This window comes from Rhamphochromis sp. 'chilingali' (assembly GCF_963969265.1).
Source record: "Rhamphochromis sp. 'chilingali' genome assembly, chromosome: 8".
In the NCBI taxonomy this organism is placed as follows: Eukaryota; Metazoa; Chordata; class Actinopteri; order Cichliformes; family Cichlidae; genus Rhamphochromis; species Rhamphochromis sp. 'chilingali'.
This window is the reverse complement of record NC_137935.1, coordinates 8,407,741-8,419,941: the sequence shown is the minus strand read 5'-3', so window position 1 is coordinate 8,419,941 and position 12,201 is coordinate 8,407,741. Positions and strand designations below refer to the sequence as shown.

General features: G+C 37.9%; 2 protein-coding genes across 3 annotated transcripts; both read right to left on the bottom strand.

Annotated features, from left to right (window-relative positions):
• Nucleotides 1–84: 84 nt before the first annotated feature.
• On the bottom strand, nucleotides 85–4,867 carry stoml3a (stomatin (EPB72)-like 3a). Its single transcript, XM_080890307.1, has 7 exons — nucleotides 4,034–4,867; nucleotides 1,947–2,050; nucleotides 1,722–1,794; nucleotides 1,512–1,594; nucleotides 1,193–1,396; nucleotides 776–910; nucleotides 85–676 (listed from the first exon to the last, which is right to left on the bottom strand). Exons 1-7 carry the CDS (start codon nucleotides 4,107–4,109, stop codon nucleotides 482–484), a joined length of 870 nt encoding a protein of 289 aa, XP_080746433.1. The 5' UTR covers nucleotides 4,110–4,867; the 3' UTR covers nucleotides 85–481.
• An 87-nt stretch (nucleotides 4,868–4,954) lies between these two features.
• Nucleotides 4,955–11,006, bottom strand: slc25a15a (solute carrier family 25 member 15a). Of its 2 annotated transcripts, XM_080890305.1 has the most exons (7): nucleotides 10,867–11,006; nucleotides 10,609–10,684; nucleotides 8,468–8,726; nucleotides 6,472–6,612; nucleotides 6,204–6,379; nucleotides 5,959–6,117; nucleotides 4,955–5,237 (listed from the first exon to the last, which is right to left on the bottom strand). In XM_080890305.1, the coding sequence occupies exons 2-7, from the start codon at nucleotides 10,661–10,663 to the stop codon at nucleotides 5,116–5,118; spliced, it is 912 nt and encodes a 303-aa protein (XP_080746431.1). In that variant the 5' UTR covers nucleotides 10,664–10,684; nucleotides 10,867–11,006; the 3' UTR covers nucleotides 4,955–5,115. The 2 variants fall into 2 exon arrangements, with proteins under 2 accessions (XP_080746431.1, XP_080746432.1); XM_080890306.1 differs by lacking the exons at nucleotides 10,609–10,684; nucleotides 10,867–11,006 and adding an exon at nucleotides 9,581–9,706.
• Between the last annotated feature and the right edge of the window lie 1,195 nt (nucleotides 11,007–12,201).

The window sequence follows — 12,201 nt, the reverse complement described above, 5'->3', positions numbered from 1 at the left end:
AAGGTTGCTGCATCGCCTTGCTTCTGTTGTTTACATGATTTTTGTTCCTATTCAGTATTTCAGAAACTCATGCGCTGGATACGGTTGTCTGAAAGCATGCCTTTATAAGGTTTACGTGCATTGTTTTGACCTTACACTTCCTGCACATTTATTTATTGTCATCCCTCAAAACTGTAACTGTAGCTTAGCTGGTTAACATATTGTGGTGAATGATGAGAAGTATTGTCTATACTGTATATGTTGCACTTTGTATTTAAGTATTAAATCACAGCAAGTATACACAAGAAGGGAGAGCCTCTTTTTAAGGTTAATAAGTAATAATGCAGAGCAGATTGCAGCAATAACCACATTAGGCCTGCATTTAAAAAAAGCTCTCACTGGAGCTTTCTAAATGTAAACATGGTAATATTGCAAAAAAACAAAACAAATCTGCGACAATCTGACTTGATTTGAATTATATGCAACTTGGTTGACATGAGATTCATGCCTTCCAATGCATGAAATGTTGTATTATATCTATTGGCAGAGGGAAGATGATGGTGGAGTTCTTCTCTGCTGCGATGGTGTTGAGAGTCTGAAGGTATCTTAGCTGGAGAGCTGAGGGTGAGTCAGCCATTACCAGAGAGGCTTCTTTCAGAGCCCTGGAAGCATTCATCTCCCCCTCTGCAGCAATGATCTGAAATATAGGCAGACGATCAGTATCTTCTGATGTTTCATTTCTGGGCCTGAATACATGAAAAGGAAATTGAATTCAGTCTTCCATTCCTCTCATTACCTTGGCCCTGGCCTCCCGGCTGGCTTCAGCCTCTGCTGCCATGGCTCGCTGCAGCTGATGAGGCAACTTCACATCTTTGATCTCTACACGCTCCACTTTGATACCCCATGGATGAGTGGCTTCATCCAGGGCTTCCTGCAGGGTAACATCCAATATCAAACACTCTAGTCACAGTTATAGTTTAATAAACAACAAATCAAATACTTTATACTCTACAGTGAGAAAACCAGTGGCTTCTACTTGTTCTAGCATTCTCCTTGTGGCCAAAAAAAAAAGTGTTCTTTGAATGGCGGGTGGGAATGAAGGAGCTCTAAAAGTATCTGTAATAAGGCTTTTCTTACCTTTTTTAAAGGGTATGCTTATATATAAATGTAAATGAAAATTTTTGTAATAGGTGTAACAGCACTTTATCCTCACTTGCATACTGAGTGAAATGCCCTCTCTGTCAGATAGAAGTTCTGCAAGGTTTTTGGTACCAAGGACATTCCTCAGAGTGGTTTGAGCAAGCAGTCGAGTAGATGAGTGCGCATTGGTCACATTAGCCACCGCTGAAATGGGGCAGTATACACGGAAGTAAACCACACCATCCACAGACACTGTCACAGAGTCTTTCGTTAGGATCTGCAAATGTTTACAAAAATTGCAGTTTATTTACTGACAGAAACTACAAATGGCTTGTGATGCATGAGATAACAGAGACAGAGTGCTTTCATAATAAAACAAAGCAAGAATATACCTCTTGAGGAGGGATATCAAAGGACACAGTTCTCAGATCTACTTTCACAAAGTTATCGGTGCAGGGTAATATTAGGAAAAGTCCTGGAAAAAGATAAAAGGCAGTTCAGATGATAATGTGGAGTCAACTTCCAAAGCCAACCGTTTTATTTTTCCTTTTGGTTTCTGGGATGGCTTAACCAAAGTGTTTGTTGTATATTTAACCACAAACCTGGCCCTTTAGCTTTTCTGTCTGTGATCCGGCCGAGTCTAAAGATGACAGCTCGCTCATACTCCTTCACTATCTGAATGTTGGAGACAACCAATCGCACAACAGTAAATAAGAAATACAGAAATATAAATGGAGTATTTTTTTCATGGTATGTATACACATCTATGTGAAGAAATAGTGATTAAATCCTAATAAGCAGTGCTCCGCAATGAGAATATACTGTACCTTGACACACATAAATATTGTGAGTGGAAAGGTTACTATTACAAAGATGATGGATATGAAAACCAACAGCCAACCACAGCATCCCAGTTTCCCTGAGTTTTTATCTGCAAAAAGAGCAGAAGCACTTTACAAGTTTTTAAAGTGCAGGGTATGTACAATATCTTGCTTTTTTTTTTTTCATAGCTTCATTTCACATTTAAATTCAAACCATAAGTTCTTGGTGTTACTTTGATGACATAATTATCCAGTAATATGCTCCACTGGGACGCCACCTTTTATTAAAGGTGACATAGAACATTAGTGCCGAGAGATGTAATGGATCTACACTGCTCCTATTTCACTAATGATGTAAATAATTTCTAAGGGAAGGCACGTAGCTTAAAATCCACATAAGTCACAAAGTGTTGTGCAAACTCACTGAGCTATTCAAATATCATCATTAAAACACTGAGATGTCACTCTCTGTGTCATATACAGGGTGGGAGAGAAAAAAAAGTCTTTTCAGGAAGACTTTCAGGTGAATCTTTTAAACAAGACACAAAGCTAATACATAACTACGGATAATTTAATTTATTTACTTCTAATATTAAAAATACGCCAGCCAATTATGATAAATGGTGACGACTAATGCTTTTCTAATGAAAGGCCATGTTATTGAAATGCAATAAGTGATGTTAAAATAGAATGTGATTAAGATGTATATTAAATTAATATGCCAAATGATTATGTAGGTTAAGGATATTTGGGTAAATATATGGTAATTATTAATTCACTGCTTTCCTCCTTTTCACAGTTTTTGGAGCTATGATTAATGTGTTAAAATATTACTATAAAAATAGCCCAGTACAAATTATAGGCAAAAAATAAAATATTTAAATATCTATGCTGTGCACTGAAGAGCCGGTATTCATATCAAATTTACTTACAAAAGTCTTGAGCCACCCATCATTTCTTTATATTTTGTCCTGAGAAACATTTCACCAGGCATGTGAAGGCATGTCTAAGGTTTTCTTTGGACATTGGCTGCTTTTCCTCTCATTTTCTGTCCAGTCCTCATTTTTTTTTCTTTTTTGTCATGCTACATAATGCTAATGTATGAATTATTCAAGCATAAAAAGGACCCTAACTCAAGGGATGGACCAGTGTTGTACCTACACATGAAACACAACTTAAACCAAACACTTGGCATATTTCTGCGTAGTGTGTCCTTAAAAGTGAACAAGTACAAAAGAAGAAGTGGAAAATCAGTGGCAACAGATCATATGGAGAAATGAATCCAAATTGGAAAATTGTGATTTGAATTCAGTGTCTACAGCCATCTGTTAAACATGGTGGAGACTTTGCAATAGTTTGGGTCTGCATTTCATCTAGTGGTGTTGGAGATCTTGTCAAAACTGATGAATGCATGTGAAAAGTACTATCAGATTTTGATCTAAGCACAGTGTAAATGCACTAAACGTGTTTACAGTATGTTTGGCTTAAATAGAAAAATGCACAATTCAACCCTACTGGTGATGTATTGGCCTCCCCAAAGCCTGGACCTCAATATCACTGAAGCAGTGTAGGAATGGAACAAAAGACAGCCAGCATCCAAAGAAGGGCTTTGAATGTCCTTTACGAAGCCAGGATTCCTGAGGACTACTTAAGGAATGCTGAAGAATAATATATTTAGGGGTGGATGTTGCTCAGGATGTAGAGCGGGGACATCTGTTAATCAGAACGTTGGTGGAGCAATCCTAGCTGCTCCAGGGATGGCTCCCCCGGCACAATACTGAACCCCGAATTGCTCCCAATGTTAAATAGAAATAAATCCCTTAGATGTAGAGAAAAGTGCTTTTGCCTTACAGTATATACTATACTCCCACTGTACTTTCACACATTTTTATATCTTTTACTGTACACATTTCCCTAGCAAATTAGAAAGAAATGAAGTGAGGCACAAGACTTTTACACAGCACAGCTGTCCTATGCAACTCCTACAATTCTGGACTCTTTAACATAAGGTTTCTTGGAAGAAAAATCAGCCCTTATTTTATATCCCTTATTCTAAAAATAAACATTCAGAATGGGTTATAAAAAGTATTTACCTTCAATAATGCCATCATTTTTCTGCAGTTTATCCTGTGTGACCATCTCTGCTGTGCTGGATGTTGTAGAAATCATTGGTTGTCTGTGATCGAGCAAGCTAGAACAGTACTGCACTTGTTTACGTGTCTGTTCTCTCTGTGGGTGCGGTCTTTTTCCCTTAACACCGGTTGCTTTCTACAACAGTGAGGCACGCTTGCCCTGTAAGTCACCTTTAGGTTGCTAAGATGTAACATGAACCATTTTTGTTTAACCAGGATCTTTGTGGCTCTTGTATTGAAAAGCTATCTCAGTCCTGCTCTTGTGCTTTCGTACATTTAAGTTCAGCAGTCTGTCACCTGAGTCCGTCACATGAATAAATAATTGTTGTATCCAAGTCATGAAACATGAGAGGTGATGTTCAAAGAAGATGATACGTAGTTTTCCTCGCATTTTTCCCATGGATTCCCCAAGTTTTTACAAAATTAAGGATTATTTATGAGGTTTAAAATTCTATTTCATGGAATATAGATTATATTGAACCTTACACGGAAAGTCATTAGTCTGGCAGTGTTGGGTCTACTGACTTTTTGGACCCTTCATGAAAAGATTCACAGGAGTTTCTGATGTGTTTATTTTTCAATGTTTCTCCTGTTTTTTGTTTTCACATGTATAACTTTATGTTCTGTTTTTTTTCTAGGAAGAGTGGGTTTTTTGGTTTGGGGTTTTTTTTGGCCGTGGAGATCCTGAAGTTTTTCACTTTTTTTACATTACATTTTTATAAAATTGTAATTTAAATGCATTTGCACTATCTTATGACACATGCTCCAATTTTATTAAAGTGAATGGGCCAAAAATACAACTGTAATTTCTTTTTTGACTTGACAAAAGAACAAGGTCATTTTCAAGTGCAGTGTTTGTACTGCCTCTTTTTTCCTTGAGATCTTAGTCCAAATAACTCACATATGATTCTGTTTTTATTATATTTATATATTACAGTGTTTCATACCACTGGGTCACACACACTAAAAATAAAAAAGAGTTGGCAAAAATAAAGGTTTTTTTTTAATTAAAATATTTGCTTTGGTTGGAAAGATCCATTGCATCAGGCACCAGCGGCATCCATCATTAACTTGCGACTAAACTCATAAGCCAGGAAGAGGGCTCCGTTGGCGGGGAAGGTGCGCACCATTGTAGGAGTTAAGCCAGAGTACAGAGCAGTGAACCCTGTCGGGACAAAGAGGAAAAGCTGCACAGACTGTTCTCTACAGATTAAAAAAAAGAGCATGGACCAATTAGCAATATTTCAAAATGACAGTCTGTCAATATACCCTTATCACACAGATAACAGTTATTAAAGCTGCAATGTCACAGAACAGTGTTTTATAGTGCATTTATCTCTGATATGTTACATAAGGTTATAAAACATTGTCTCTCACAATAATTGTTTTCAGTTTTTACTGTTACCCACCTCCTATGAAGTGGGGAGGTTTGTCTGCTTAGATATTGTTTTCTGATTCTGAATATTACAGCCTGGCATCAAGATAAGGGCCTACTTTGAACACATGTGTGTCCTATTCTATAAGCCAGTAGTAAAGGGTGCCAAAAGCAAGGGTTAAAGTCCCAGTTTAAAGTCCACACCCCACATTCTTTAAAGATTAGTTACATGTTGTGGGTCAGAACCATCCCCATCTTCAATTGTGGCCTTCAATCGGATCACAGCTACACACTTGTAAAGTTTTGTGACCTACTGCTGCTTACACTGCTGACACTATCATATTTTTTAACTTACGTTCACAGACATAAAGAAATATAACACATGCCAATATATTCAAAATGGCATTTGGGATGCATCCTGCAAAAGTATGTGTTCCCAAGACTACAATCATCACACAGAGAATCAGAAAACCCACTCATATTCATCTGTGCATACATGTTCAAACCTTACCCTCAGTGCGTATAACACCCATGAAGGTCTTGATGAAGCCCTCTTGCCTCCCTGCTAAGGAGTACACCTGGATCCTGGACTTTATACAATCTATTGGATAGACCACCAACCAAAGACATCCTCCTGCAAATCCCCCACTGAACATCAGCGGAAGAATACCTGCAAAGGCAGAAACTATTTTGAGTCAAACATACTACAAACTCCAAAAATACCATAAATACAACAAGAAGATGATATAACCATACCTATACCATCTTTGCTTGTGCCCATGTGTCGCGCAAATGTGGACCGACACCACTCATAGGCTCCAAAGAAGCAGAAGTAACCAGGAAGTTCCCTCATGAAGGTGGACATCAGTCCTTGGTAGAATCCTAACGGGCCATCTGTCTTCAACACGGTCTTAACCACAGTCCACACTGTGCTGAAGACATCCCAGAAAACAAAGTCTAGCACAGCTTTGGTCAACTAAAACTTTTCTTGTCGTAACAATGTCAGGTTTTTAATTCCACTTACCTTTTCTGTCCTCTTGCCACCTTGCCAGATGCTTCCATTTCATGCATGGCCTGCAAGCGACATTTCACCAGCTCCGTGGGGCATATTGCCATGGAGGAGAAGATGGAAGCTAAAGACCCTGCAGATGCCTTCTGAAGATCACTGACGAGCAATGACAAGTACAACAAAAGATAAGAGTATGAAGAGGAAAGGGTTTTAATGTACATACATCCCCATCTTCAATTTTTAGAACTACAAAAAAGAGACTGTTTTATTTCTGCCTCATGCAGCCAGTGCTAAGGTTTGCTCTGACCGCTGATACACAAATAACTGGCATGTGTCCAACGATCAAGAGCTCTTAATGGATATCGATTTAATGACTGTTCCCAAGACGGTTTTCCAGTGTTGTGATTATATCACTCATTTGGTACGGAGATAAATGCGCTAAACCTTATGGATTTTTAATGTGATGAGTCTGCTTCTGACTCTACTATGCAAAAGGTTTGAGTCACACTCATTTCATTTCATATATTTTGCTTCCAAGGTGCCAGGCTTTTTTTGTAAATTTTAAAGTCATGTTGAGCAATAGTTTTCCAAGATTCTTGTACCTGATCAGTTTCACAGGAATGTTTTTTTTTTAAATTTCCTTAACACTGAGCTATGAATCATTCAAAGATAAAAAGGTACTTAACTCAAGAGATGAACCAGTGTTGTGTCTACACATATAGCAGACATTCTTAGCAAAGAACCAATTCTAAACTGTGTCTTTAGGCAGAGAAGCAGCCTGTTACAAAAACACAATCTGTTTCAGCTTCTTTAGTTGAATTTATGAAAAATCACAAAGATAACAGAGTTTGACAACCAAAAACAATGTTTTTGTGCAGCGAAGGCGATTCCCAAAGAGCTATTAGAGGAAATGCAAAGGTTATACGCATTTAAATATGCCTTACTAAAACATATACTTTTACAGCATTACAGATTTCCTGCTTTAGGAAGCTCAAATCCAAGTTCAGGCAAGAGGCTGAAAGGTCAAATAAAGATAATGTAAGCTGTATTTCATACTTGATACAATTCCAAATTCCATTATCAAAATTAGATGAACAGCTTAGGAAGAGAGTGACCATCTGAAAATTAGTAGCTACACTCATTTGGGCCTTTTTTGCAAAAAAAAAAAAAAAAAAGGCTCAAATGAGGAAAAAGTTTTCCTTGCAGTTACATCAAAGAAATATTCTCATCATTTCTAGTTTTTTCTTATGCTAATCACTGTTTACTGTGACATAAAATAAAGATTTAGGTTGTGATAAATGCAATGTGGCACAACTGTAGAAAAAGGTATTTCTTAAAGTGATCAGACAGCTCAAAATACAAAGCTGCTTAAGGAAAGTTATTTTAAAATTGCAATTAGTTTAAAGCCCGTTTGGCTGAGCATGATTTCAGTGGGTTCAATGTGTAATATTAATGGCAGTATTTTCATTATAGTTCATTGAATGACAAAAAAAAGCTTTTTCATTAAAATCAAAATGAATATCCCAAACAACTTAAATCCTTTAAAAATGCTCCATCAATTTTAACATTTGTCTCTAAAGAGCGTCACTGAAAACCATTTCTCTTCATTTAGTTTCTATTTCTGGCTGCAATAGATAATTATTATTGTGGGGAATTTACTTAATTATTATTCACTTTATTATTTCATTCTCAATTGCCAAGAAAGACACTTAATCTAAAGTTTTAAACTGTGTGAGCACACCCACTTATGATTATGATGTTGCATCTCAGTACATGATGAAATGCTTTTCTGCACAGGGAGTGAAAAGAGGAGGCAGCAAATCACAGAGCGGAAAGAAAATGTGGAGGATTGAACCCCCGAAAATGTCTCAAGACACTGAAAACTGAGAGTCCTGGTTCACATGAACATTTAACATCAAATTGTGCTATACCCAGCTGCTCCTCACTGAAGTCTGTTACATATTATGCAGGTTATTATGTAAATAAATAGTCAGAAATATCTTCTTCCAACCTGAGATCAGCGCCTTTGTCCATCCTTGACATAAAGCGGACGGCATCCTGGCAGAGCCCATAACTCAAGAAGAGCACCGCGTTCTCAGCGATGTTGGCTATCAGGGCAGGCGTTGTGCCTTTGTAAAGACCACGGAGTCCCACCTGCCGGAATGTTGAGATGAAGCAGTGGATGAAGCCGCGGTACATTGTGGGAAACGTCTGCATCTTCACCTTTGCTGTGTCAAATGGCTGACCGCTCAGCACGCAGGCTGTGCCACCTGAGTGGGCATCAAGACGTGAATAACTGAGAAGAACTCAGAGATTAAAAAGTATTGGAAATCAGACTATAAAAATATATGTAGATGTATTAAGATACATATGTGTGTGTGTATAATATTTGATCTTAAGAAACTGTATTTTTGAGGTTTTAATTATTTTTTAACTGTTCCTTTTTCAGGGTGGAAGAATTGTACAACATACATCATTAAAGACTTTAAAAAAACAAAAATTGGGTGCACAGGTTTGAATTTATTTTCATGTTTCTCTAATACACACAGTGTCAAAAAACATATACAAGGTCAAAATCTATACACATACCCCCATTAGTATTTGGTAAGCAAACAGTGCAAGTTACATCTCAACCAGTTACACCTTTTGGTAGCCATCAGCAAACTTCTGGCAGTTCTGGCTGAATATTTGAGCACTTTTGTTGGCACAATTTGTAGAGTTCACCTGGTTTATTGCTCTTTGTGGATTTAGCTATCTCGGATTATTTCCATTCCCTATACTGACAGTATGCAGTATGTATAACTCAGTGAATTGACCTCGCCTAACCTTGATGTAACCTAACACTGACCATAAACACCACAGCCGCTGTGCACCAGTCCAACACAGTGCTTTACTGTAAATTCACAGTATGGCAAAGCAAACTGGTTTATCCTGCATGAAACTGTGTTGTACTTTCATGCAACCTTTGAATAACACGAAGTAAAAAGTACACACTTAGCAGTGTTTTTTTTTTTAAATATATAACTTCAAATCATATACAGATCCATTATCTGATTTAAAATTAAGAACATTACATCTAAGCTTTAAATTTCCAGTTTATCAAAGGCCACTGAGCAGTCCTTACCTTTAAATATAACCTGTCTTCTTCCTCTCCCTTCTTTTCTTTCTTACATCTTTCTCCATCTCCGAGTGAAGTTATCTCTCATTCTCCCTGGGAAATACAGCAGCTGTACCTTTAGCTTGCAGACACACTGTGTGACAGACTGCTCACAAACAGTTTGTGTGTTTGCTGATATTTGTTAGGCCGATTGAAACGTTGCATTTGAAGTTATCTGCCACTTAAAAAAATGTTACTCCCTTTATGATCACTAGTTAGATGCTGAAGCACACATGACATCTGCACCAATCAGTTACAGATTACTGAATCTAATGGGTGCTGTCAACGAAATCCTTTTTTATGCTGGCAAAGAGAAACAACCAGTTGTAGTCAGTCATGATCACTAATGAAAAGTTAATAGGCCATGTCCTTGTCAGGTTAAAAGACATTGTACAACCTTCAACAAGTCAGATTTTAGTGGGTGATTTAGCATATCACTCTCTATGTATACTTTTGAACCTGTGCAGATAAGAGAAACTCCAAAATAAACCCAAGCCTATCCATATAATTACTGCTTTATTAAAAAATCATTAAATACATATGTTGTGCAGTTATTTCACCCCAGAAAAAAACCCAGCTCAAATAAATCATTAAAAGCTGAAAATATCCATGGCATTCATGTCAATGATGAGTACAGCATATAAACCCTCTGACCTCTGACTAAACTTTAGATAAATAACTGGACATATACAGCAAATGGTGTTAAAGACGATCAATACTGAAATAGATGTGGCCTGCTTCCAATCTTTGAGCATATCCCAATTTTTGAATTTTGCAAAATTAACCTTCCTCACTTCTTTACGTTAATAATTGAATGACAGCTTGGACTAAACCGTTCACCCCCACACTGATGGGATCAGGTAGGTGTTATGCTGTGATCCTTTTGCTGCCAGGGTTTGGGTCACTTTTAAAGCAACACAAAGCTGGTCCAAGTGATTATCTTCAATCTGATGCGAGTGGCGTGAAATACGGCCGTGTCTTTACGTTAAACTCACCTGCAGCTCCAGCTGAGAAGTCGATGATCGCCTGAATTACAGGATGTGGAGCCATCGTGACTTTAAGGACACGAGCCTGAAAATATCCACATGGTTTTCATTCATTTCACCTTTCCCTAATCTTTTTTTCCACACGCAATCACAAAACATGACATTATTCGCAAAAGAGATTAAAAACGAGCCTTAGATGAGAAATAAGTTGTTTTAACAGAGGAAGTCAGTAAAATGAAGCACCTAGAAGGAGCCCGTGGTGCTTACCTGTAATCTCTTTAGCGTAGGTTAATCCTTCGCAAAGAATAGTGGGAGCATTTAACGCGTCGCTGTACTTTCACTCCACCTTACGACACAAGTTCCCACATGATCTGACTTCGCAGAAAGGAGGTAGCTGCACATTCAAGAAACACAGGACATAACTCAGACGTAATATTATTCATCCGTGCTGTTGTCCGTGGGAGCTCAGTGTTAGTTGATGCAACAACATAAAGTATTACCGTTTTGTCGATAAGTTCATTTCATTGGCGGGTATTTGTCCCGTCCTACCGAGCGGAAAACGCTCAAGGAGTTCACGCTACAGAGAAAAAGACACACTCAGTTAAACACACGGTTTCATTCTTAAAATTAAGTAATTGGATAATAGTTTAATTATATGAGATATAGATTAGATATATGATACACTACACCGAGTTAAAGTCATATTTGGCAACAGGCTCTATTTTTTTTAACTCAGTCTTGTGACATTTCGCTGATTAGAATGAAATAGCTTTCTGCATCGTAACATCATCTGTGAATGATGTCTCGATAGATTTAACAGAGGTATGAATATGCGGACCGGCGTGTCTATTACAAGTTTTGTCGTGATATTAAGAGGAAGACATCCCAAGATTCTAGTACAGTGGAGTACTTTATGTGATAACGTAAATCCATCGTGTATTCATTCCACTCACGTACTCGAATAATTGCGCAATGTTGACGGAATTATCTCCCCCGAATTTACTCATCTTGTACTTCCGAATTTATGCCAGTAATGCCCCGTCTGACTGTAATACCCGATGAAGACCACAAGGTGTCCCCCTACTCCACAGTTGGCTTAAGACACCAGACAGCTTCTGCTCCAGCAAACAGTCTCAAAGTGGTAGAGCCACAGATCATGAAAGGAACGAGTCCATTTACTTCATTTTTTTAACCCCCAAGTTTGTATTTTCCTTTTTACCATTTGAGAACATTTTATAAAGACCTTACTTTTATTAGCATTTTTGCTCATGAAATGATAATTAAAACTATAAAATGTGTACACAGCGCAGATTCTGTGACAAATCTAGCTTATTACCAGGTCATCCAGGGAGGCATAAGTATCAAATTAATTATGGAATCTTTTTTTGGTTAATAGTAAAGTTTAGGACGAGCTTGAGCAAACAAAAGTACCGCCTGCAGCCGACAAGCATTAAAAATAGCCCTGTTTTAGCCATCAGTGCAGCCATTTATATACTATTTATATCCATCCATCCATCCATTCGCTTCCGCTTATCCTTTTTCAGGGTCGCGGGGGGCGCTGGAGCCTATCCCAGCTGTCATAGGGCGAGAGGCGGGGTACAC

Bases quoted from the DNA above. Each gene is read 5' to 3' on its own strand.
- stoml3a (XM_080890307.1), bottom strand. From the start codon at position 4,109: ATGATTTCTACAACATCCAGCACAGCAGAGATGGTCACACAGGATAAA. The intron at 2,051-4,033 runs GTAAATACTTTT...CTCTTTTTGCAG, and splicing joins AAATGATGGCATTATTGAAG to ATAAAAACTCAGGGAAACTG. The intron at 911-1,192 runs GTGAGGATAAAG...GTTACCCTGCAG, and splicing joins GCATTTCACTCAGTATGCAA to GAAGCCCTGGATGAAGCCAC.
- slc25a15a (XM_080890305.1), bottom strand. From the start codon at position 10,663: ATGGCTCCACATCCTGTAATTCAGGCGATCATCGACTTCTCAGCTGGA. The intron at 6,613-8,467 runs GTTGGAAGAAGA...ATTGCTCGTCAG, and splicing joins GACAAAGGCGCTGATCTCAG to TGATCTTCAGAAGGCATCTG. The intron at 6,118-6,203 runs GTATGGTTATAT...CTGCCTTTGCAG, and splicing joins CACAAGCAAAGATGGTATAG to GTATTCTTCCGCTGATGTTC.